General features: G+C 34.7%; 2 protein-coding genes across 3 annotated transcripts; one reads left to right on the top strand and one right to left on the bottom strand.

The window, feature by feature from the left end:
• Nucleotides 1-63: 63 nt before the first annotated feature.
• On the top strand, nt 64-15924 carry LOC110454054 (ufm1-specific protease 2-like). The gene is made up of 14 exons (XM_021503392.1): nt 64-136; nt 1779-1923; nt 3527-3618; nt 4996-5203; nt 6846-7063; nt 7692-7785; nt 10309-10460; nt 11182-11290; nt 11693-11839; nt 12892-13070; nt 13838-13936; nt 14456-14558; nt 14768-14892; nt 15680-15924. The coding sequence occupies exons 1-14, from the start codon at nt 71-73 to the stop codon at nt 15764-15766; spliced, it is 1824 nt and encodes a 607-aa protein (XP_021359067.1). The 5' UTR covers nt 64-70; the 3' UTR covers nt 15767-15924.
• A 479-nt stretch (nt 15925-16403) lies between these two features.
• On the bottom strand, nt 16404-25253 carry LOC110454047 (ubiquitin-conjugating enzyme E2-17 kDa). Of its 2 annotated transcripts, none has more exons than XM_021503379.1 (5): nt 25082-25253; nt 24840-24920; nt 23083-23198; nt 22716-22804; nt 16404-21093 (listed from the first exon to the last, which is right to left on the bottom strand). In XM_021503379.1, the coding sequence occupies exons 1-5, from the start codon at nt 25123-25125 to the stop codon at nt 20932-20934; spliced, it is 492 nt and encodes a 163-aa protein (XP_021359054.1). In that variant the 5' UTR covers nt 25126-25253; the 3' UTR covers nt 16404-20931. The 2 variants fall into 2 exon arrangements, with proteins under 2 accessions (XP_021359054.1, XP_021359055.1); XM_021503380.1 differs by having other exon boundaries at nt 16404-19834.
• Nucleotides 25254-27687: the final 2434 nt, after the last annotated feature.

The following is a 27687-nucleotide window of genomic DNA, read 5'->3' as shown; positions in this document are numbered from 1 at the left end:
ATAAATTATTAGAAGTAACAATGTGGGGGTATAATTTAAAACGAAAATTGAACTTTTCTCGAGGACACATATGCCGGAAGTTGAACGTACGTTAAGTATGGCGAAGAAAGTCGTGGTACACCACGAAGCTTTATCGGTAAAATGTTACTTTATTTGTGTGATGTTAGTTCCTATACATATCGCAAACTTGTCATGTTGTTAAACTTCGAGGAAAAATGAGATGATTTAGTCAAAATAGTCTTTTTGTGTCCTCAAATTTAAACAGCATATGCGTTCATTAGCATATCTATCATGTGCTAGTCTCATTATTATGTATTTTAGGACGCCGGTCCTAAAATACATAAAACACATGATGATGATAAGGGTTTTGTTGACATTGATTTGTAGATGAATTAAAGTTTACTGAATGATGCGTAGGTTGTAGAAAGTCAAACGTTTCGTAATTTCCATGCAAACCAAATACAATGTTACCAAAACATCTTATAGTTTTAAAAAAAATATCAAAACAAGAGTAACTTTATATCATAATTCATATCTATATAAACAATAGAAGTTAATTCATTTATACCGTATATAGTATGCCAAAAATATTATGCCAGTGTTTTCCTATTTTAATTTGTTGCTATTTATACAGAGAGTTGATTTTTTTTATTTTAAAACATGAACAGAAATATTATTCAAAGTGCCAAAAAACAATAAAACCACCTTATTCAATATCAAGCATACAGATTTAAGACTGAAAAGTATTTGAAACTAACACCTCTGATTCTAAACAAGAAAAATGAAAGAATGTTAGCACACTGACTCGTTTGGGCCCCACCCTACAGCCCTTGGGGGTAGGGGCTGGCTCAAAATTTTCAAAGTATCAAACTGTCAACTCAGGGTTATAATTCCAATCAAGTTATCAACATGTAATATTTAAAGTATCATTTGCCATTATAAACCATAATAAATTTTGCCCCTTCCCCCCTTCCCCAAGGGGAAACGTGAGATCCCTAGGGTCATAAAATTCACAATTTTGGTAGAACACCTTAAGACCCTTCCATCTATGAGGAGTATTTGATTATACCATATCTGGATCTTGAGGAGAAGATTTTTGAAATTTTAGTCAATTTGACCCTTTTTGGCCCTGCCCCTGGGTGCTGGGTACCATATAATTCACAATTTCGGTTGACCTTTGGCCATGGAAGGATTCTGCAAAACTTGAGACTTTGTCTCAGGTGACCTAAAAATAAAAATATTAAAAGGAGATAAAGGTATTTCAGATGTATTTAAACATATAAAATCTGCAGTTATATGCAGCTTAACCCTTACCCTGAACATTGCAGTTTATCTTATCCTTTAATAAGTGATCTATCATTGTATCTACTGTAGTAACGTTATCCTTAATCGTCACTTGAAACCCTTGAAAATGAAAGGAAAAAATAATTACAATCTTGGTATAAACATAACTGGTATCTAACTTTTCTTGAAAGCATGATATACCTTCTTAATGTCACTCCTTATCTTTAACTCATTCACCCCTGAAGTTTCATAATGAACTATTCCAACCTTTGAATTGGAAGAGTTCAAATGCGTCTTCAGGGGTGAATGAGTTTAGCCCTTGTCATTTATGTTATTTAAAGCTAATCACTTTCTCACTTTCACATACAAAATGTATATATATCTGATTAATGGAACAGAAAAATCGAAGATTTTCTGTCCATAAGTTATTATCCTCTGTATCAAATTTAAGGCAATGGAGATTACAATGAAATTAATCTGTATTTACTTTTAAGGTCTTATCAAATATATGTAGCTCAAAACAGAAGACTCAAGGATGCTTGCTCGGATACAGAAATAGTAGCAACTATGAAGTTGTTGCATGTGCAAAATGTCAGGATGGCTGGAACACAAACGACATTAAGCAGTATTTACCAGGAGGTTTGTACCATTAATTACTGTATACCTGGACATTTTCACCCAGTCACCACATATTGCCGTTTGCCGTTTAATCCATAAATGCCCAGTGTTTTGCCATTTGCATGTAATTTCTATAGGGTATGATGTGTACTTACGTTATATTCGCTGTCATGATAAATTTGCAGTCACTATGGAGGGCAAAAATGACAAAAGTTTAACTACTTCCTGAGTTACGGTATTAACATCTCAAGATAAAATTATATTCAGTGCACTAAACATTCAAGGGATGATATATATATACGTTCAACATATCGGGGGAATTTAAAGCAGATGCAGTATAACGGTAGTGAATCCCTTATAGTTCCTCGCTATGTGTTTGAGTGCTGGAGTATGTATACCAGTAGGCGTTTTGAATCTTGTGTCAGTATTTTAAATGGCTCATTTATAGTGTCAATAATTTACCGCTTGAATACTATATTGTATACCGGTAGGTGTTCTGTAACTTGTGTCAGTATTTCAAATGGCTAGTTTATAGTGCCATACCGCTTAAATACTAAAGCACAGAAGAGTCTTTATTCATAAAGGTGCCAATAAGAGTCAAATATTATAAAATTCATAATTTAAAATTCACAATAACCCATTATTATTGCAAATGTTGTTACAGCAACCAAGAAATCTATTTGAAGAGATAAAAAAGACAATTTTATTGAAGATTCTTGTACTGCATAGTTTTAAAATAAAATAAATTTAATTCATAATTCAAAAAATTCTTGAAATGGTGACTTAATTTTGTCTCGATTCGTCCCAACACATTTCTGTTTTGTTGCATTTAAAGAATAATGATTTGGTTTTTGGCTTGTTTTTTGTGTTCTGATCATAGTATTCTATCGTTTGTGAGTACTCAAAGCAATTTATTTAATGTAGGATTCAGTTAATTTGAAGAAAATTGGAAATTAGTCTGTCTGCGTTCGTCCCAACACATTTACTGGTCATCTGCATTCAGCCACCATAAAATATGATTTTCCACATCAAAATTGTCTTTTCTTATTCCCACCCGAAAGTACAATATTTTGGCCATTGTATCCTGATTTATCTTAAATTTAAAAATCATGGTCTGTGTCCCACATGTACTTAGAGAATGAGGACTCAGAAACCAAATTATACTTCACTCTAAGCATCTGGATTTGGGCAACAAAGGAGAAAATGTCTTGCTCAAGGAAATATGGCACATCTAGCTGCCTTGGGTAATCACAAACCTTCAAACTTCCAGTCAGTTAGCTGACACACTACCAGCTGTGATATTTGTTCCCCTACACTCAGAAAAGTCACTTTAACATTTAACTTAACAGCTTTTCATGTTTTGAACACATATTATTGCTTCAATGAAGCAAAAGCATTCAGCACAAATTATTATAATGTTCTGTTAAATAAAATGTGTATGTATACTGGACACATAAACACAGCTGTAACCATGATTCTTACACATTGCTATTTGGATAGCACCGGATAGTTTTCAACCCACAGACCTAAGATATAGGAACAAGAGATAGGTAGATACCCAGGCTAGGTGTGCTACAGACATTGTATTTCCATGTTAGCTATTTGTTTGTGTTGTTATTTTCAGGTATATATATTATTGGTGTGTTTTACTCAAATGCTGTTGCTACGGACACTAGCAGTATTGTCAGAGATTTGGGCAGTTTTGGATTGGAAAAGGTAAGTTTGATATTTATTTTATTTTCTGGATGGTTTGTAATTATATATAACTGTCATATCCTATTGAGGTAAAGTTTCCAGTAATTCCAGTACTGGAACACAAATTTCATCATGTCCTATAATATGAATTAGATTCAGTACCTGACTGTTTTTAGTCTGCGGCATCCGGCCATCAACTTTTTCTTTTGAACGACTTCCTCAGAAGAACTGTAGGACCTAGGGTCATGATGGTCAAAGTTCAAAGGTCAACTTTAAATGGTAGTCGGGGGTCAAATGTCAATTTTGGTTAAAAGCTTGAACAATCTTCTTCTCAAGTTGCATAAGGCCCAGGGTCATGATATTTGGCCAGTAGGTACCTGGGATGTAGTGCTATAAATTTTCCTCATTAAAATTACCTTGACCTACTTTCATAGTCACAGGGGTCAAATATGTTAAAAATTTCAAACAACAATATCCTAAGAACTATTTGAACTAGAGTCATGATACTTAAGTATGTTATGTAGACCAGCAGTGCAAATATATTTCTGAATTACAGTTATGAGGTCAAAGGTCAACTTTAAATGCTAGTCGGGGGTCAAATGTCAACTTTGGTTAAAAGCTTTAACAATCTTCTTCTTAAGTTCAATAAGGCCCAGGTTCAATATATTTGGCCAGTAAGTACCTGGGATGTAGTGCAATAAAGTTTCCTCATTAAAAAGACCTAGACCTGCTTTGAAGGTCACTGGGGGCAAGTATGTTAAAAACCTCAAACAACAATATCCTAAGAACCATTTGGACTAGAGTCATGATACTTGGGTATGTTATGTAGACCAGCCAGTTCAAATATTTTTCTCAATTACAGTAATGAGGTCAAAGGTCAACTTTAAGTGCAAGTCGGAAGTCAAAGGTCAAGATTGGTTAAAAGCTTTAAAGTTAAAATTTCAAGTTTCAAACAACAATATCTTCAGAACCGTTTAAGACATGTTAAAATGTCTTGTGTTCTAGTTACCAAATTTGGTCTCAAGTTACCTATATGTCAGTTGCATGTAACAAAAGAAACAGGTGAGCGATACAGGCCCTATGAAAATAGGGTGAAACGGCGTTTTGACAATATGTTTTTTATAAACTCCAGTTTCAAGGTTAACACCATAACGTCTTCATCATCATGAATGTACGTAATTGTTCATGACAATTTGCTGTTTTTGGCATCCCTTTTTAAAATTTTATAACTGTAGACTAATAGCTATACAGGGTGTTTTTTAAGGATTTTTAGTCATGTTTTTTAGAATTAATAGATTTAGATTATGTATGAACTAAGTAAAGCTTACTGTAAAAGTAAATTTGTATGTATCATGATGTCCTGTTAATTGACAAGCTTATCATGCGTTGTCTTTCCAGATTCTGGTGGAGGGAGAGGATTTGGTGGTATGTCCCATTGGAATTGAGTGTGACACTGTTGCTGAGGAGAACTTTTATTTGTGGACAGACGGACAGACACTGACCATACCAACGGTCAGCATATCACGTGACTGCAGTCTAGACAGTCTCCTTACTATTAGGATCAAATGTCCCATTCCTTTGAGTTTTGAACTTGTTACAAAAGCTGGTAGGTATTTTGTCAGACAGCCATACATGTAGATTATTATATTTCCCATTTGAATCAAAGTGAGACATGTGTAATAGTCCTTATTCTTTTGGCTCTGACTCTCCTGTTTTTCAGTGACATCTAGCCCAGGCTTGTAAATGTTTAACTGGTAGGGATATCTTGATGGAACTAATAAAAATGTCTGCATCACCAGCAGATGATGACAAAAATGACCTGCCATATTGCTTAATAATAGGAGATATATATATAAGAATTATTAATTATGTTACAAAACCATCTGTGTCATGGTTTTTACTAAATTTTGAAGTAGGAGACTGAAATCAATTTGTAAAAGGCACCATACTGGTACAGCCGGCATCCTATATATGTAGTTATATGTGAGGCTGGTACACTGTAGCAGGATGTGACTGCCACTTTTTTTATCAGAAGGTTGTATGGGAAACATGAAACATGCTCAAGTCTAGAGATTCTCAGATTACCAGTATACATTTGGATGATATTTAAAAAGGACACTTTTTTATTCATTTAGAATACAGCCTGAAGTTTGACTTTGTACAATTTTAGTAGATGATGTTATGATTACAATTATACTGAAATATCAGCTGCTCACTGGACACAAAGTGACTGTTGGCTTTCTCCATGATGCAGCATTCATCATCTAGTAATCTTCAACATTTTAAACAACTTCTTAAAATGCAAAAGACTGTGGCCTTGACATTTTTTCCTTTAGGTTTTAGGGTGGCAGCTAGGCTATCAAATGTATTTCAATAATATATCTTCACACTAATTCCAGTGTGCATGGGTCAAATTGTTTTGAAATCTTCTGACTACTTCTCAAGAACCATAGTTCCTAGAGTCATGGCATTTTCCATATATCTCACTGTGGTGAAGGGCTATGTATTGTGTTCTACCAAATGACCTGGTTTTACATTCAGGGTTTGATAACCTTATATTGAAAACCACATGGGTGATCAGTTGTGTCGAAATATTTCAAATTCTTTTAATGCTACATGAGGCCTGAATCAATGACATTTTACATGTAGCTTGCTGAGGTGAGCGCTATCAATTGTGTTCAATATCACTTACCTATACATTCATGGTCACTATCAAATGTCTTAAATGACTTCGCATGAACCATGAGGGATAGTGACTCCTATTTAAGGTCGAAAATCAAATGGGTTGAAAATTGCTGTTCTTCTGAAGAACCACAATGCTTGGTGTACAGATTCTTGACCTGTAGCTTGCTGGAATGCAGGGCAGTTTAATATAATGTCTAATAAATGGTGAAATTTTGTATGACTGTCAGATAATCTGTTAAATTTGCTGAGATTAGCCTTAATTATATTTTGTCAACACCATTAAATAACAGTGAATTTAGTTATTAAACAATAAATTTACTCACACTTCTATAACTTTTAATAAAAAAAACAAATGCCTTATCCTCCCCAATAGGCCAATCATACAATAATACACAATAATGACATTAAACCCTACACACATACAATGTACCTTATTTTCATTATAGGCAAAGACCTGGATGACACTTTACGGCAAATAATGCCATAAAGTGGTCCAGTGTTGTAAACCTAAATGTATCGTGTGACTACAGTGATACAGGCTCCATTGTCTCTCGTTATTTCAGATATATGGAAGGCAAATCTTCAGAAGGAAATACATGAATTGTGCAATGCATCACAGTCCAGGAGTGTGCTATATCATCTTAAAGACAGTGACATCCTGGTGGGATCAGACCAGCTATGTGGTCTGTCCCGAGATTCTTCCTGTTCTGATCTCCACTCCCATATCAAAACTGGGGATGGGTTCGGTGAAGGTGGCAGAAAGTCAAAAAAGGAACAACTGGTAATGGATCGCATCTCATTCTCTGATTGTTGTCATGGCCTGTCATATCTATAGACAATGCATTATAAATTGATATACAACAAACATTCTATCATTAAGCTAAAACGAAAAACATAAGGTCTATATTCATTGTGTATATGTATATGAGAAATTGAGTATAATCTATTTCAGTTTAATCTGATGTGATTGATCATTACCATAATAAGCATACTGGGCATGTGTTGTCAATACATTGCATCATAACAAACAAGGTTTATTTGGTTAAGGCTAAGGATAGATAAAAAAAGTGGTGCAACTTCATCTTTATAATTGAAGCACAACTAGACATTATATTTTAAGACAGTTATAACCATGTATTCTATTATTGTTTCAATTTGCAAAATATTTTGTTTCAAAATCCCTGATGAACATCATATTTTACCTTCAGTAAAGCTGCCTGATTTTCAAAAGAACTTTTACACCAAGAAGTCTCTGTAATTATGGACTTAATTTGAATAGTATATAAATACAGGAGCTACAGTTTATTCAGTCAGTTGCTTTTTGACATTTCTGGTGAAGGAAGAAGCGTTATACTGCAGGGTAAGAACAGTAATAATACTTGTTTACCAGGATATTTATTTATTTCCAGTCTACACTACAGTTCTCCATGTATCACCAGATAAACAAAAAGTCTTCATTTCATGCTGTTCCATCGTGTTGTCCCGTCATAAAACATTCACTAGGTAAGACTTGACTCCATCTCAAACTTTATACAAAGTGATTAAACCAAATCCAAGATTACTTCACTCTGGGAATGAGTTTTTGAGGGTAGATAGGGATCTGCCTGTATATATATATATATGTACAGTTCACAACACTACAACACTCTGGGAATGAGTTGTTGAGGGTATATAAGGATCTGCCTGTATATATATATATATGTACAGTGCACAACACTACAACAGTCTGGGAATGAGTTGTTGAGGGTAGATAGGGATTTGTCTGTATATATATATGTACAGTGCACAACACTACAATAGTCTGGGAATGAGTTGTTGAGGGTAGATAGGGATTTGTCTGTATATATATATGTACTGTGCACACCACTACAACAGTCTGGGAATGAGTTGTTGAGGGTAGATAGGGATTTGTCTGTATATATATATGTACAGTGTACAACACTACACCAGTCTGGGAATGAGTTGTTGAGGGTAGATAGGGATTTGTATGTATATATATATGTACTGTGCACACCACTACAACAGTCTGGTAATGAGTTGTTGAGGGTATATAGGGATCTGCCTGTATATATATATGTACAGTTCACAACACTACAACAGTCTGGAAGTGGGTTGTTGAGGGTATATAGGGATTTGTCTGTATATATATATGTACAGTGTACAACACTACAACAGTCTGGGAATGAGTTGTTAAAGGTATATAGGGATCTGCCTGTATATATATATATATATGTACAGTGCACAACGCTACAACACTATGGAATGAGTTGTTGAGGGTCTATAGGGATCTGCCTGTATATATATATGTACAGTGCATAACACTACAACAGTCTGGAAATGAGTTGTTGAGGGCAGATAGGGATTTGCCTGTATATATATATGTACAGTGTACAACACTACACCAGTCTGGGAATGAGTTGTTGAGGGTAGATAGGGATTTGTCTGTATATATATATATGTACAGTGCACAACACTACAACACTATGGAATGAGTTGTTGAGGGTATATAGGGATCTGCCTGTATATATATATGTACAGTGCACAACACTACAACAGTATGGGAATGAGTTGTTGAGGGTATATAAGGATCTGCCTGTATATATATATATATGTACAGTGCACACCACTACAACAGTCTGGGAATGAGTTGTTGAGGGTAGATAGGGATCTGCCTGTATATATATATGTACAGTGCACAACACTACAACAGTCTGGGAATGAGTTGTTGAGGGTATATAGGGATCTGTCTGTATATATATATGTACAGTGCACAACACTACAACAGTCTGGGAATGAGTTGTTGAGGGTAGATAGGGATCTGCCTGTATATATATATATGTACAGTGCACAACACTACAACAGTCTGTGAATGAGATGTTGAGGGTAGATAGGGATCTGCCTGTATATATATATGTACAGTGCACAACACTACAACAGTCTGTGAATGAGATGTTGAGGGTAGATAGGGATCTGCCTGTATATATATATGTACAGTGCACAACACTACAACAGTCTGTGAATGAGATGTTGAGGGTAGATAGGGATCTGCCTGTATATATATATGTACAGTGCACAACACTACAACAGTCTGTGAATGAGATGTTGAGGGTAGATAGGGATTTGCCTGTATATATATATGTACAGTGCACAACACTACAACAGTCTGTGAATGAGATGTTGAGGGTAGATAGGGATCTGCCTGTATATATATATATGTGTACAGTGCACAAAACTACGACAGTCATCATGTGTTGTTTGATTGTCACAAACCTCCGATATGTCTACACAAACATCAACTCATGTCACTGTTACTACATGTATATTTAAATAGAACTATATTCTTTGTTAATTTCATACAGTATATGTCTACACAAACATCGACTCATGTCACTGTTACTACATGTTTATTTAAATAGAACTATATTCCTTGTTAATTTCATACAGTATCTGTCTACGCAAACATCAACTCATGTCACTGTTACTACATCTATATTCCTTGTTAATTTCATACAGTATATGTCTACACAAACATCAAATCATGTCACTGTTACTACATGTATATTTAAATAGAACTATATTCTTTGTTAATTTCATACAGTATATGTCTACACAAACATCAACTCATGTCACTGTTACTGCATTTACATGTATATTTGAATAGAACTATATTCCTTGTTAATTTCATACAGTATATGTCTACACAAACATCGCATCATGTATGAATTCACCTTTTGAATTTCTTTTGTCAGAAACAAGGTCACTTAGTATAAAAATACAACTTAAGAAACATTACTTCTGATGAAATTCTGTGCTGCCAGCTTCTTTGTTTAATAACCAGGTCAATATCGATCACTCAACTGATTTCATTATAGAACACGGTAACTCTCAAACTTTGGGTATTTCAAAACTGTCTTTTATTATTAACTTTCATGAGAATAATTCAGTAATTTTTGCCAAGTTGTTGGTAAGTTAATATATACAGAAGTTTGTTTGCGACCACTGAACAAATATGATATGTATTTCCAGGCAACTATAAGAGCGTTGAGATGACCCTGCCTGTGGATGCTGTGGCAGTGGTCAGCAGAGACTTACCGGTCACAGATCTACACACAGTTCTCAGTACAGCTGTGTGTCACCAGCTCACAGCCATGGCCGCCTGTATCATAAAGGACACAGTTGTAAGTCAACTATAACCTAGCTGTAGGTTACTTTTAACCCTTTTAAATAGGTCACTTATTGCCTAGTTTTAGGTCACTGTTAACCCTGTAAAGTAGGTCACTCATGGCAAGTCACTCATGGCCTAGTTGTAGGTCACTGATAACCCTTTTAAGTAGGTCATTTATGGCCTAGTTTAGTTGTAGGTCACTGATAACCCTTTTAAGTAAGTCACTAATTGCCTAGTTGTAGGTCACTTATAACCCTTTTAAGTAAGTCAGATTTGCCTAGTTGTAGGTCAACGTTAACCTTTTTAAGAAGGTCACTCATGGCCTAGTTGTAGGTCACTACTAACCCTTTTAAGTAAGTCACCAATTGCCTAGTTGTAGGTCAATGTTAACCTTTTTAAGAAGGTCACTCATGGCCTTGTTGAAGGTCACTACTAACCCTTTTAAGTAAGTCACTAATTGCCTAGTTGTAGGTCACTTATAACCCTTTTAAGTAAGTCAGATTTGCCTAGTTGTAGGTCAACGTTAACCTTTTTAAGAAGGTCACTCATGGCCTAGTTGTAGGTCACTGACAACCCTATTTGAGAAGATCAATGATTATCTAGTTGTAGGTCACTGACAACCCTATTTGAGGAGGTAGGTCTCTGATATAATGAATCATAATTGACCTTGAGTTGTAATGAAATCATATAAAGCGGAAATTAATATGAAAATTACAAAAAAAAATCTGTTTCAGGCAAAAAGTGAGAAGTTCAGTAAACCTGTTCCCTACCACTTCCAGCCAGGTGGTCTACAGGCCATATTCTCAGTTGTGTACTTACAAAATATGACAGAGGAACAGTTAGGTAAGTGATATGTTTAGTATAGTATGGCATAAGTTCAGTTAAGAACCCCACATGCAGTATGTCAGATGAACAGTCAGGTGATATATTAAGTACCAGGACATATACAGGTTCAATAGAATCTGTTGATCATTCCAACTGATGGTAACCACATGTTTAACTTAATAACAATATTTGTAGATATATTTTTTAATTTGATTATGTTTGTATTGTTTACTTATTTATTCTTTACTTGTTGATCAATGACAACCAAGGTTTTCTCCAAAGAAACAAAACTTACATGATTTTCACAAACGTGTACACTTTCCTTATCCTTCTATATGAACTAGGATGCAACAACAATAGCTACTGCTGCCAGTGTTATTGTCACCAGGGCATGAACTAAACTGACCTTTACTTTGGCAGTACAAAGACGGACAGAGGTCCACAGAATGCTGGGTTTGCCAGAAAACCAGCCCTTATTTAGGAGATGCAATGCTGTGATGTTTCATGAGGATCGCTCCAGTTATGGGTATCTGATCAACCCTCATACAGGCATCTCAAGTCAGGGAGGTAAGCATCACAAGTCAGGGAGGTAAGCATCACAAGTCAAGGAGGTAAGGGAGGTAAGCATCACAAGTCAGGGAGGTAAGCATCACAAGTCAATGAGGTAAGAATTACCTGTCAGGGAGGTAAGCATCACAAGTCAGGGATGTAAGCATCACAATTAAGGGAGGTAAGCATCACAAGTCAATGAGGTAAGAATTACCTGTCAGGGAGGTAAACACCACCTGTCAGGGAGGCAAGCACCACCTGTCAGGGAGGTAAGCACAACCTGTCAGGGAGGAAGGCATCAACTGCCAGGGAGGTACTTTAATTTATATCACCTATCAGGGAGGTAAGCACCAACTGTCAGGTAGGCAAGCACCACCTGTCAGGAAGGCAAGCATCACCTGTCAGGGAGGTACTTTAATTAATATCACCTATCAGGGAGGTAAGCACCACCTGTCAGGGAGGCAAGCACCACATGTCAGGGAGGCAAGCATCACCTGTCAGGGAGGTAAGCACCACCTGTCAGGGAGGCAAGCATCACCTGTCAGGAAGGTAAACACCACCTGTCAGGGAGGTAAGCACCACCTGTCAGGAAGGTAGAATCACCTGTCGGGGAGGCAAGCATCACCTGTTAGGGAGGTAAGCATCACCTGTTAGGGAGGTAAACATCACCTGTTAGGGAGGTAAACATCACCTGTTAGTGAGTTATACAGGCATCACCTGTAAGTGAGGTAAGCACCACCTGTCAGTGAGGCAAGCACCACCAGTCATTAAGTTAGGCATCAACTGTCAGGGAGGTAAGCACCACATGTGAGGGAGGCGAGCACCACCTGTCATTGAGGTAGGCATCACCTGTCAGGGAATGTGTATTACCAGTAAAAGAGGTTAGCATTCCATGTCAAGAAGGTTAGCATCACAAGTCAAAGATTAGAAAAGAAAACAAGCAGTAAATGAAGCAGTAAATGACAGGTTTAAAGTGCTGACTAATTCCAGAAACACTGTTGGTAGTATTGAGAGCTTTGGCTCCTTGTTGTCAATTGAGAACCTGTATCTATCAATGAGCTTTGTTACAGTGAAGGGAGGGACACAGTACCTAGTGGATGGTCTCTATAGCTACCACCATTACATGCAGGACAGGTTTGATGACAACAAGTGGGGTTGTGCTTACCGCTCTCTGCAAACTCTCATGTCCTGGTTCAAGCTGCAGGGCTACACAGAAAAACCTGTCGCAAGTCACAAAGAAGTGCAGCAGGTACGTGTGTCAATGGCTACCTTACTAAAGAAGGTAAAAAGCAGTGACATGGGGCCCTGATTTTTTTACGTCGAAACATATCACATTGATTCTAAATGAAGCTAGCTATAGAGACATGACATGATTTTAATTAGAGAGTATTATATAGAGATTTATAATTTGTTAAAGTAGATGACCTGCATTCCTACGTCACATTCAGTCACATATTTTAAAATATATTATTGATTTTGTCTAAAGTTAAAGAAGACTTAGGGTCATCATATTAATCAGTAGTTAGCTGGCAGTAATGGCTATCAAATATGTTCCAATTGATGACATTAGTCTCCATTTAAAATCAAAGGGGTAGAATCCCTTTAAATCTTGTCGGCAGAGGGTCCGGGCTCTGAACAGTAAACACGTAGTTTGATTGTTCTAATATCAAAAATGTTTTGAAAAGAATTGTGTAACATTAAATTTGATGTTTGATATCGCTGAGAGAGGAAGATGAAGTTTATATTGTTGGAGTGAAAACTGTATCCAGGACTGTTCCCTTGATCTCGAGAGAAGCATCTTGTTTCCACTTCACATTTCAGCTAGGAAAAGTAACACTCCTGTTAACAGTGTCATTGATTTTATACTTTTTCAGTTAAATGTAGAAGGAAAATATTAAGTGATAAGTATACAAAATGCAAGTTGACGTTTTAGTCTTTTCACGATTACTTGTCATACAGTAGTAGAATGTGTACACGTTATATTACTAGCATTGAATAGTGTGGTATTTATTTCAGGCTCTTGTTGATGTTGGGGACAAGGATCCCAAATTTGTGGGGTCACGCCAGTGGATCGGGTCAATGGAGGTCAGCTACTGTCTGGACCACCTTTTAGGGGTATGCAACATACATTTACACGAGAACCATCTTATTGCAGAGCCAATTAAACTAATATCCACAGGTTTTATTGACAAATTAAATTACAAAGTACATGTACAAGGTTGTCAGCCTAAGTTGACAAACAGATATATACAAAGTTTTAGGTTGTGTTCTCGAAGTAGAATAAGACCCTAATGTACTGCTGTGTCATTTGTCCAGAGAAATTCAACCTTTTAAAGGCATTTGGCGAAAAATTGAGATAATCCTATAAAAGAATTGGAAAGAAAAAGGGACCTTGAAATATGTTGGCAGTAAGTGAGGAAGTAAATGAAACAATGGGCATTATATTGAGGTTTTAGTGTAGGCGTTCAGAGAAACATTTTACAGATTTGAATGAGTTCTAGACATTTTACAAACAGGATTATTTTCCTGCTTCCAATTAACATTATTTTTAGCTTCTTTGTATTTTACAGCTAGATGCAATAATGATCAAGTCCCTATTTAACATTTCCTTATTGTTTCACTTTCTGTTTTCAGGTAACTTCAAAGATTATGTTTGTCAGTACTGGTGCAGAGCTGACAACTAAAGGGAGAGAACTGGCTCTCCACTTTCAGACACAAGGGACTCCAATCATGATAGGTAAATTTAACTTTAACTGAATAATTTAACTGCCATATCCAAAATACTAATTTTTTAAATGTGGCTTTTGTGAAAGACAGAACACTGTGGGATCTATTGACATTCTGCCTTGTCAGAGTTTGCTGCAAATCATGGCAAGTATTTTTTTCGTACATTTAATTGAAACACATGTAAAATAGCCTATCTGACCCTGTTTTAACCTGTTGTAGGTGGTGGTGTATTGGCTCATACCATCCTAGGGGTGGATTTCAATGACGTGACTGGAGACCTGAAATTCCTCATCCTTGATCCTCATTATACTGGTGCTGAAGATCTGAAAGTCATTCTGGATAAAGTATGTAAATCTTCTTAATTTTGCTGAGCTATTGACTTTGTGCATTTGTGTATTTGTGTCATGTCTTCTAAGAAAAAAATTGTTTAGATGCATAGAAATACAAATTATGCTTTCAAATATGTGTGTTATCATTTTCATAAAATGATTCGGGGAAGTAACAGTTGTTACACTTAACACTTTGCTGTGAACAGTGTACATGTTTTAGTGGTCGATGTGTAGGACAAGGTCCATCCCACTTCTGCCTGGTCTTTAGTGAGATCTGTAGTACAGTACTAGTAGCAGTGGAATTTAAATATCACATGTGTGCTGAAGGAGTTTTAGAAAGTCAGCAAAACTTATAATGAAGCATCTCCTACTTAAATCAAGTAGATGGCACTAATTAAATACATAATGCCAATGTTTGTGGGTGTTTTGTTGTACTCTTTTGAACTATGTCATGGATAAAAAAAAAAAAACATGAAGAAGCTGCTTACTTTAAGAAACAATGATACACTAGGTTTTGTAATTATGATTTTAGTAAAACATAAGTTATAATATACATCATGAGACTTGGATCATTTCTGCAAAACAAAATTTGTTGTAGTGGCAATTCCTTGATGTGATTCAATTGGAATTGATATAACCCAAATATATATATATTCTAATTCAGTGAGTTCATAGTAAACCTATTTTTCTGTTGAAGTACACTTAATTTAAGTTTTATAAGAAGTCTTAGTACTCTTACTCTCATAAGAGCGCTATATTTATGGTACTAGTGATGTATCTGTACACGTTTTCCATTTCCCAGGGATGGTGTGGCTGGAAAGGACCGGACTTCTGGGATCAGCACGCCCATTACAACCTGTGTATGCCCCAAAGGCCGTTAGCCATCTGACGATGATATCACATGACAACCCTGGTTATAAATACTCACCAGATAGGTGCAGCTTACTTCCTTTCTGAGGAAGTTATTTCTGTGGGACTTAAGGGAAGCAAAACACTTGTTTATACTTTAATTTATCTTCCAATAAAATGTTGAATTTTGTTCTCTGATTTGAATCTTTCCAATTTTTCTGTTTCTTGAAATCATCATTCCTACCTGAACTTTTTTTAAATTTTGTTAAATAAGAAGTCTGTGTACAAGATGTCATGAATCCCTGGAAATGTGGAAATTTTAAGTTGATCGCAGTGTGGTAGTTTTCACTTTGGCAATGGTTCTTAAAACAATATTTATCACGTAAATATTATCATGCTAACTTACTGGATGCAAGTTTTTCAACACTGAATCAATTTCCACTTTTACAGTAGTTCATAATTAACACCACAGTATAATCACCTCCAGCTCTATGTCAGATTAAATTTGGTGGTCATTGGTCAAGATTAAAAGGTCGAAGGCCACACTTTTCCACTTTCTGGGGGTAGGGAGTTTTACACAAGTGAACTCCTGTTTTTTTGTTTTTATTTGATAAACTCCTTTGTGCAAAATCTGCTCAACTAGTATATTTATCAAGAGAGAGAAAAATCACTCCAAATAAGTATTTAAATAAATTTATTTCATTTTGCACTTTGACAATGATCACACTAGACAATGTGTTGATACAATATGATTAGTTTGAGTGGATTGTTATCAATAACATGTCCAATAATACATGCAATTACTATACAAATACATAGTAATATCCGGACAGTGGAAGCCTAATCAGTTCACACTCTCAGATCACAGAACCATTACCTATAATGTTCTGCCTATATAAGCTTAATGTATGTCATACAGACATGCTACTTATAGGACAGTAGGAACATCATACCCCGTCATCAGTAGAATCCAGGATAACGAGCATGCCCATTGATAAACTGTAACCTAGGCTCTTATCTGTATAACATACATTTATTATACTGATCCGTATAGGACTTTCAAATATAAATGTCTGGTATTTAGAATAGAGGTGGACTTAAACTTCACAGGCTTAGAACTTGTCGGCAGTGACTTGTTTACATTTGATAATATGATGTAGTACACTTGTCATACTGTTTACAATTCTGCCTTTGCATATTGCAGAGTTACCTTCTCTTGTGAGCAGGTATTGATTGTGATGTCATTGGTGTGCGAGAAAATTACGTTGTTTTCTCAAAAATTGATGATGTTACTCTCACAAACTAATGACATAACAATCAATACCTACTCACAAGAGCAGATAACTGCTATACGAAAAGACGGAATATATGACAAGACAACAAGTATTAGCAAAAGCTACTTTCTGTTATAAACAGAGATGTCTGTACATCCACACATTGGCTATACATACCACTACATTTACATGACGTGCAACGGCAGTCACCCGATCAGGAAGGAAGATGTTTCTTTACACATATATCACCTTTGTTCTTTGATTTTCCTGTGTAGATAACGGTAACTTAACAAAGAAAATTACAATGCTGACAATAATAAAGAAAAGATCCAGTGAATAAAATACTGTTTAGAAATGTCTTGATATATCATTGTCTGATGTCTACTGTGAACATACATATGCTATTCTCAATATCTCTTTCAAATACAAAATGTGGAGATTTCACACAGAATAACAGAATCTACAAACTGCTTTAAAATCATGCAGATGCATTTTTTTAACAAAATGTCAACTAGACAAATGCAGTGTAAATATATGATAAAATACAGTGATCAAGATGAAAAATTGGAGAACAAATGTTTCTACTAGACAAATCTATGCATGACAGTCAAGAAAATTGGATGCATTTCATTGTTTTTGACAAGCTATGCAAATTATTTTCGTTTATCTATTGTTCTTCTGACAGAACTATGTGAAGGCTGGTGCTGCTAAATGACTTACATTTACAATAGCGCTTCCCGTGTAAACACATGTCTATCAAGTTATACAGTAGTGAAAACACTGATAAATAAACACAAAAAAAGCATCTCTCTTGCACCGATTTAATTCAAATAACCAAAATCATGTTATACTAAAGTTATTGTTATATATCTCAAGATTAAAACAAAAACAAGGATTTTCACAATCCAACACTTTAAGTGCACCTAGCACAAAAATTGGCCAGCCTCTTTCTACAATAACATCAAAAAGAAGGAACTTCCCAGTCTAAAAATCTAGCAATGAACAAGAGTGAAAATGTAAGAAAACACTGTACATCAATGCTCATAGCTTTTGTAACATGTCATGTTGCCAAGGCCCAACAGCTCAATCAAATGATCTTACGTTTTGGGACTCTTGCAATAATGCAATCATGACCACCCGAGACCGAGATTCAGAAATAGGAAACCGGTATGCTGTAGTGACACAATGAGGAAATAGTCAAAATGGATTGTCTTTTTCCATGTAAAACTGGGGAGAAAAAACAAAATTATCAATCTGTCATTTATTACAGGTAGAAATGTAATGATATCTCGTATTAATTATAAATTGGCTGCATTCTTGGAAAATTACTTCAGCACAAAAAAAAACATGAAACTGAATTATTTCTAAAATGAAATTTAACCATACATTCTCTTACAAAGAGGTTTCTCTTCAAATCCACACCAGATGCTACGGGTAATTAAAAAAAAAACATTAATCAAAATCATGATTTTATTACATGTATTACAAATTGACATACATGTGCTCCTTTTAGATTTCAATCTGCAACCAATTTGTTGAAATATGTGTTAATACATCAATACAGGTAGATTATATCAAATTGTAGATATTGGACATCCAAGCACAATGCCAGAGTCCGATGTTCAGTACATACATCAGTTGGCATTGGACATGTATACAATCAAATACAGATAAGTAATAGCAGCGTATGCAACACTTAAATTTAGGGCTGCAACAATATACCAAATTGTATTGTATCACGATACTTTCTTGTGTTTCGTACCAAATTGTTTTGTTTTCCTGTATCGTGATAGACTAACAGTACATAAATTATCAATAATTTTTATCAAACTCCTAAAAAGTGAACTTATATTTTTTTAATCCTTCAGTAAAGATGTGGTCCACTGTGCAGTCATACCCAAAAGTACTAGAAATTATACAAAAATATATTTCAATAGTACATGTATTTACTATTTTAGTCTTTGACAAAATTCTGCACGCAATCATTATGAAGTTGACCTTTAAGGAGATATTTGTATTGTGATAAAAATCGTATTGAAAGCATCACACCGCGATTTGTATCATATCATGAGGAATGCATTTCGTTGCAGCCCTATTAAATATTTTGCTTGTTGTACAGACTCCAGATTAAAACACAATGTGCAAGAAGGCTTAAAACAAATGCAGGTTCTGTTTGAACAACAAAATGAGCCCTGTAGTGGATTTTCACTAATTTATATAGTAACAAGCCATTCTTAATTAGGTCAACAATCAATCCATTGAAATAATTTCTCATCAACTTTGACTTTGGTTGACAAGCTAAGAAAGTTGGTAAATCTAGCATAACTAGACATATACTTACTTAAATATAATAACACACCTTACTTCCGATACCTATACACTGTTCATCACAATTAAAGCACACTTTTCATCACGCAGCATTTTCAAATTTAAGCAATATTATTTATGCTTCCACTTTTGGAAGTCCTCTTACTAATATATTTGGTAAATCTTATGCAAAAGGTAAAGAAATTGCCACAGAAACATTTCCCAACCATTAACTATAATTTTGCAACAATATTCAAGCTTCCTGAAACTCGAACAAATCTTAACAATGAATTTCACAAAACAATTTGAAATGACAAGAACATGTACATCACAAAATGGCAAAGGTACAAGTGAAATGAAAATGATGAGAAAGGTGATGACGATGAAGGTGTTTAATCCCCCAGATAAATCCAACTTTCCTCGACCACTGCTTTAACTCTCTTTTCATATTCACGACGGTTTTCCCGATACAGTTGTGCCGCGACATTATTTGCAGGACTGTTAGGATTGGGTTCATCTAACAAAGACTGAAAGGAACAGAAATAAAGGTAATTTTTCCCCTTGGTAAGATTTGTTATCGCATTCTCTTACTTTTTCGTCGATCCAAATCGATGCAACATTATCAAAGTCAAAGATTGTAGAGTATATAAACTTGAAGGTTTTTACTTTCAGGTTCTAATTTCAGGTTCTAATTTCAGAGAGTGTTATTTTTTTTTCAATTGGTCATTTTCTTGTAGATTATACTTGATAAACTTGTGTGATGCAAATTTGTATCAAAACATTTTACAATACATCTGTATTTTTATCAGATTCTGTTAAAGTCAATATACTGGATCTTAAATTTCAGAAAGTTTATTCCAGAGAATAAGTCAATTTTAATAATTCAAGTTTGAAGTCTTTATATCTGTAAATTTGGTATAATATTTCAGGATGATTACAGTATTTGTATCTAAACTTTCGACAGAGAAAATCATCTTTCAGAGTTGTACACTATGGAATCGTGTAAACTGTATGCATTATCACAGGTTCTTTGTTTTGGCAATTCCATGACATGAATGTAAATGTAATACATAAAATTCATCACGGAATGACAATTTTTCCATCAAAACTCTTGTACGACATCTATATACTAATGTTGCATGGTAAATACATGATCAATTTTTCAAACAAATGGAAAAAACAACACAAAAACAAGACAATGAAAAAAGTTAAGCAGATAAAACAATAAATAAAATAACTGTAAAAAGAAAACTACATATCCATATTATATGTAAGTATTAAGTTTACTGCGATATTGATATTATACAAACGATCTCCTCAACAATATTTAATGCAGTGCAAGGAAATATCACCAATCTGTAATATATTGTTTAATCTATAAGACATGCTAATTTCTTTTTCAAAAACATTAACATGTGCACATATTATTCAAATGAAAAATCTTAACTGTCAGCAAAAAACTGTCCTTCCTTCAAACCAACAGTTCAAGTTGCTCAAAAACCACTTTCAACTTCAAAAAAGGAGGGGGGAAAAGGCCTCCGAAATCGGCATGATGATTCTCAAAGTTGAGAACATGCTTGTAAGTTGCACAAATAAAGTTTTTGTTTATATTTTTCATGAAATGCTATGATTTCTTATCAGGTTCCTCCTCATCTTCACTATCGGACGTCCAACTTTCTTGAACTATAGATTGAACTTTTTTCTCATATTCCCGACGATTTTCTCGATACAACTGTGCAGCCTCATTGTTTGCAGGGCTATTAGGATTGGGATCATGTAGTAAAGACTAAAATGCAAAAGAAATGACTGTTATTGTTTCGGGTGTTGCCTTAATGGCTAAACCATTACGCGATAAAACATTCTTCACACATACTTTTTTATCAACGCAATTTGCCAAAACTAACATCGCATTATACCTGAATGCATAACTAATTGTACATATAGTTTGTATTTCAATTATTTTTTTACATAATTCTTTTTAATAATAAAAACATAACATTCATGGGTAATTTAATTTTAAAAAACTGAAATAATTAGCAGCCAGTCAAACAAACTAGCTTTTGTATTAGGTATAGATTCTTTATATACAGGAGTTTATATATATGAAGTGTTGTAAAGAAATAATTTTAGGATACAAGGTTCAATTTGTCAGGTTATAGTTTATGATATAGGTTTTATAAGTACTGTAACAAGTTAGTGACAGTATTTGATAGTTTTTCTTCAACACAAAAAACTGACTCTGAAAAATTGTACGTTTTTTGGGAAACATATTATATATAAATGTAAATAAGCTTTGAAGTGGGCTGGGGGTGTGAACTAAAACATATACATTTGTATATATATCTCCTCTCAATAGTCAATGTTGATATTTGATTGGCATCTTCAATTTAAGTAACCTCTGACCTACTTCTAGTTTCATAAAGATATCATTTATGGTTTATAAAAGTTACAGCCAAAACAAGCTTCTATATAAAGAAGAACTGGTTCACGCTAATAGTAAAACCTTGTTATACCGCCACCTTCTGTCCTCTGTGATTTTAGCGGTATAACAAGTTTAGCAGTATCTGGTCAGTCGGCAGTCACATGTAACAATACAATGTACATGTATGTTACATTCCTGTCACCGGATATACTCAACTCAAATTGGCAGTATTTACCGAGGTCAAAATAGTGTCATTTTAAGCATTTGTTGTGGGAATATGATGGAGGATGGCCGTATGCGGGTTTGGCATTACAACGTGTGCATAAACGTTGGGGGGAAATCCGTTCTGAGTAAATTAATGGCGATATGTTGGTTAGGCGGCTAAACGGGTGGCTTTACACAGGGTTTTACTGTATATTAATTATTAATCATTATAAATGTAACACTGGTGTTTAATATATATTCTGCTCGCAGCAGGTTTCAAGCAAAAAAAACAATATATATCACAAAATCCATTTTTGGAGCGTACAAATTCAACAGTCTTTGGCTCAAAGCTGGGTTTATACGTATGTTTGAAGACAAGTTTTATAGTAAATTAGTTTATGTATTGAAGTCTGAAAATTTGACAAATTACACTGTTGTTATTTTCCATTCTATCACTACCGGGGTATAACTTCTTAGGATAAAAAAAGTTTAGGATTAACATACTGGTACACAAATACATGATTCAACAGTAGCTGTATTTTAATAACGTCTTATATCTGGTGATAGAAATCCATTACGACAAATTTTAATAACGTCTTATATCTGGTGATAGAAATCCATTACGACAAGTTACTGCCATGTTAGATTTCAATCATATGTTTCTGATATTACAATGAACGTAACAGGAACATTAATTGAACATAACAGTAACAACCTTTAAATTATAGTTAACTGTCAAGTGACTGCTAGAAGATCCCCTAAAACTTTAACAGATGACTTACCTGTATAGAGGTTAATATGGCAGAGGCATCATATGTTGGACTCCATCTATTTTGTAGAATATCTAAACATATACTGCCATCTGCATAGACTGAAACAGATTTTAACGAACCATACAGTATTTTGACATGGACAATACATCAAAGTTGTGATACTGTATACATGCAATGTATGACAATAACTCAAAAGTTAATTTTAATTATTGCTAATACTTCACTACATTAGAGCCTTCCCCAAAAACCTGTTTGATAAACCTTGTCTTGTCTACTTTAGGCTATAAGCCAATTAATTGTTCTTAAGTTATTAAGTTGAAATATGCTATAAAATGTATTATTTTGTCGTCAAGATATCCATTTTTTTCTTGCTTACCATTTGGGTGAAACATTTTTGATACAAATCGTACTGTTGGTGGTTTATTAGGATATTCCTCTGTGAATTCTACAGTTAATTTAAAGGTTCCATCTTCAAAAGGTGTATCATGAGGCCTGAAATAGTGAAAATAAATATATACATTAAACATTTTTACACCAAATACACCAGTACAGCACAAATTATGATGCGAAATGTTTATAATGATCATATACAATCATGTATATATCCAGTCATATATTCTGACCATCCAACTTTCCTAGAATCTTCTGCAGATCAGATTCAAGAGCTGCATATTCTAAAAGGAAGTATATATCTACATTAACCCTTTCACCCCTATGTAACTTTAGTAGACTCTACCATGCATGATCTGGATGAGTCCATTATGGTCTACAGTGGTGAAAGGGTTAATATTGTAAGACTCTAATAGACATATTCATAAATTTTGAATATTATATATCTCATGTCAAAATTTTCCCAATCTTTCAATACAATTTGTTTATAAATGAATTTAACCATTGTTTATCACTTAATCGCATATCAATTTTTTATTGACATACATATTTGTACTGCTGGATTTTCTGGATTTTACTATTTTCACTTTCATTTCAGTATACACATACATACAGAACCATTCAGGATAATGTATATCTAGCTACATGCCAACTTTTGGAAATTTCCAATGGGGAGTTTATGCATGCTCAGAACTAACACCACAAAGTAAATGTGTTACACCATAAGAAAAATAACACTTTGAAATGGCATCTTTCGAGCTGTTCTTTCAGGTGAAATAATTAGATCTAACAAAATCGGAAAAGTTTAGCAAATTCACTGGTTGAAATTCTTAATTTTAGGGTCCATATTGGGACTCACCCTCTAAATTAGGGAGAGCTGGCAAGTATGATAATGGCTTGGTATACAATATGTATATGGTCATTTTTGGTGAATTACTGAACGTTGATTATGAAAACAAACCAGAACATAGTTTGAAGAGTCTGAATCATTAATGAATAATGAAAAAGGATATTTACAATATATATAATCTGTCAAAATTGAACTGTTGTAACATCATCATATGGTATATCACATTTTCTGATCTAGTTAAAATATATGTTGTTCCTTCTTCAATCTACCAGGAATTAACTTGAAATATGTTTGTGCACAGGTGATTTTCTCATTTGTTATAAAAGAAGGGGAAAGTAAAAAAAAGGTTATACATGTTTGTCTAACTTAGAAGTTTCATACATCACCTGTTGTTACTCTTTTTTTATTACTGTATTCATTGTTTACAATTGAAGAATTCGACGGAGATCCATTTTCAATCCAAAACAGTCTAGTTATACAATGGGGCAAACCGACCAGGAACGAATAGTATATCATATGATCACTAATGGCACGTATGTATGATGTCACAATTGATAATATAAACAATGTATACGAAAAATAATAGCAGTGCTTCATGTGTCGACATAGCGGTCACGGAGATTAAACAGGGATTACCGTCGTACCGAAACATACTGTACCTCGATGGAAATCCCTGTACACATGCTACATGATACAGAATACAAAACCAACATTGTCAGTTTTAACTAGTGAGCTAAATTTTGAATCTCAATCATTCATGTGACCAAGCATTGATAATGTATTATCAACTTGTATATATGGACAAATGGTTGTAATAACGTATTGAACGAAAGCCAAATAAACACAAAGCATTGGAACGTTCAAACAGCTTGTTATGAAGAATCTGAACTTACCCAAATATAACAGCATTCCATAACATAATGTTATTATCTGTTGGTGCACCACTTACGCCAGCAGGTGGGTCTTCCTGTAATCTGCAATATCGAACCATAACGATAATATATACGACATGCGTGATACTAATGCGTGTCACATTTTAAGTAGTATGAGGAGTATCAAAACATTTACAAAGTAGCCATTTTGGATATCATCTGTTCCAGTACGAGTAGAAATACAGTAAAATATATGCCCATACCTTTTGAAATCCCGCATGAGGCGTCTCCTTGCTGGTGTTGACATTTCTGATTTAAAAAAATAGAGAAAATACAATCACAGATTCCTCCCAATCAAAGTACTTTTCAACAACAAAGTGGTGAATGTTTATTATGTGACTATGACCTCTCCATCTGTGACGTTTACATCCGGGGTTCTACGTAATTCGGAATACCACCTTATCGGAGTTCCTCTAGACAGGCCATTATGGTAGTGTATTTGATATGATGAAATCTAGGAAAAGGGGAAAATTCATTAGGGGGGATTCATGCATGGTCTATAAATAAGAGTGACGGATCCTAACGTTTCGGGAGAAGATTCTAGATCATACCAGTTAGAGATATATGAAAATTCGATTAGATTAATCATAAATGCTATATAAACCTCAGTGTTACGCGTTAACTAAAGTGATCTACTTTTCATTTAACTGACTGTACGAACGTATCTTTTCTAAATTAAAATTGATACACAAATTTAATCATAGTTTTACCAGAGACGTATATAACATGGCTTTATACGTGTCTGGTTTTACGGAATATTACTTGCCTTTCTCAACATATGCTCATTAACTATAAAAAATACACAAAGAAAATAGACCGTGGTCAAAGTGCTGTCAATCAGAGACGTATATAACACGTGTTATATGTTATATACGTCTCTGATTCAATTTAATAATAATAATTAATAATTGGAGGTTCTTATATACCGCTTTATCACAAACAAGTTTGTAGGTCGTCTCAAAGCGGTTCACAAATTATTATCCGTGTTTATAGGGCCTTTGCAACCAGCCAGTATATTTCTCAACTCCCTGGGGAGCATACAGCAGGAGCTGCCATTTCGGCGCTAACGGCTAGCATTCAACAATTCTAGCACTGCCCAACCACGTACTAATACAACACATTGCCGTGCCGTGCCGCGAACCACAGGTGCTCGGGTTCTGGAATATATGTGATATAATCGCACCCACTAGATATCGCACCCCCTTATACTAATAACTAGATATCGCACCCCCTTATACTAATAAATGACTTATTAGTATAAGGGGGTGCGATATCTAGTGGGTGCGATTATATCACATATATTCCAGAACCCGAGCACCTGTGGCGCGAACCCGCAACCCTTCGTTCACGAGCCCGGCGTCCTACCACTGGAATATGATATGATCGAGTTGCGTGTTCCCTTAGTAGGTACCCTCGTCCTTTAATTAGATCTACGAAGTCCAAATGAAGTGAACCTGATCAACTCAGCTAGTCTAAATGCCCAATAAACACTCAAAACTGAAAGACAAATTTAAGCATCTAAATTGTTTAATTTTTTGAAAAATCTTTATAATAACACGGAATTAGATCCAAGTCCGTGATGATAATTATAACTACAAATAAGAATTTTAAAAAATGTGTTTCATTTTGAATACCACATGAATTAGACATCTCCTTCTTGCCTTTTCGTTTCTATCGTATATGTTTAATTTTTTTATTTTTTTTTATTAGATTCTTGTAAATACTTGCCATTAAAAGTTGACACGAGTATTTTCTAAATCATTAGTGCTTGGGCGGAACCTGGACATTATCGTATACATAATTGCAAGGGAGTTGGATTCAATAAAAAAGACAGTTGTAGTAGTTGGACACTTCACATCTTTCAGCGGCTGACCCAGGGGTGTTGCCCTAGTTGCCCGGGCAACAATAATAATAATATTTATTCAGGTAAAAGGCATAATAGTTTGAAGATTGTTTACCTATTATATAGTAACATACACCCCGACTGAGCTGTATTTGGAAAAAGTTCTGATTCGGTGTTGGTCATATCAACTCTGTCCACCTTTATGAACTCTCTCCCTTACAGAGCCAGAAATAGTATATAATTGATTATATGTAGGTATATGTACTGGTATATAACTTAAACTAATAAAAATCTGACACAACATAAAACACCCTTTTTCTGTGTCCAAAAATAATCTGGACTTAGGTTTTTGAATATTTTCCTCTTTTTCATATGGGATTTTCATCTAATATCAACCATCCTGTGAACTATGATTTTCTATGGCAAGCAGCAGTTTGAATATCTATATATGCTTAAAGGTGCAGTTGCCCAAACAAGGAGTCCACTACTTAAACTCTAAAAATAGGGGGTTAATCCTCTTTTGTTTATATATTAGTAGGGTCTCCAGTCAGGTCAGTGGTGAAGGCTCACCGGACTGTCTGCCTAATTGTATTGTTCTAATGTCACGGTGTGGTGATCACGCTGTCCACTGATGAGAGAGGATAAAACCATCTGTTGGAATAAGGTATAAATATGTTAATTGTTATCTCAAAGGTAGAGTCCATTTCATGATAGATAAACCTGTATTTTCACCTGTGGTTTCATGTACACATGATCACCAGGAGTGTTAAAAAATGTAAATTTCAAAAATTTCAAAGACAATAAAGCATCCACCTTAGCATCACGTTATCAGGTGAAAAACAACCAATGTTAGCATAAAAGCCTGGCATGTATATATATATCCTTTTTAACAGGTGTTGCCCTTGTACATATGCATGCATACAAATTCACAATAAAAGATAGTCAAATCATAATTCATATTTATGA

The sequence above is a fragment of the Mizuhopecten yessoensis genome, unplaced genomic scaffold (assembly GCF_002113885.1).
Source record: "Mizuhopecten yessoensis strain PY_sf001 unplaced genomic scaffold, ASM211388v2 scaffold7647, whole genome shotgun sequence".
NCBI lineage: Eukaryota > Metazoa > Mollusca > Bivalvia > Pectinida > Pectinidae > Mizuhopecten > Mizuhopecten yessoensis.
This window is presented reverse-complemented; position numbering and strand designations above follow the sequence as displayed.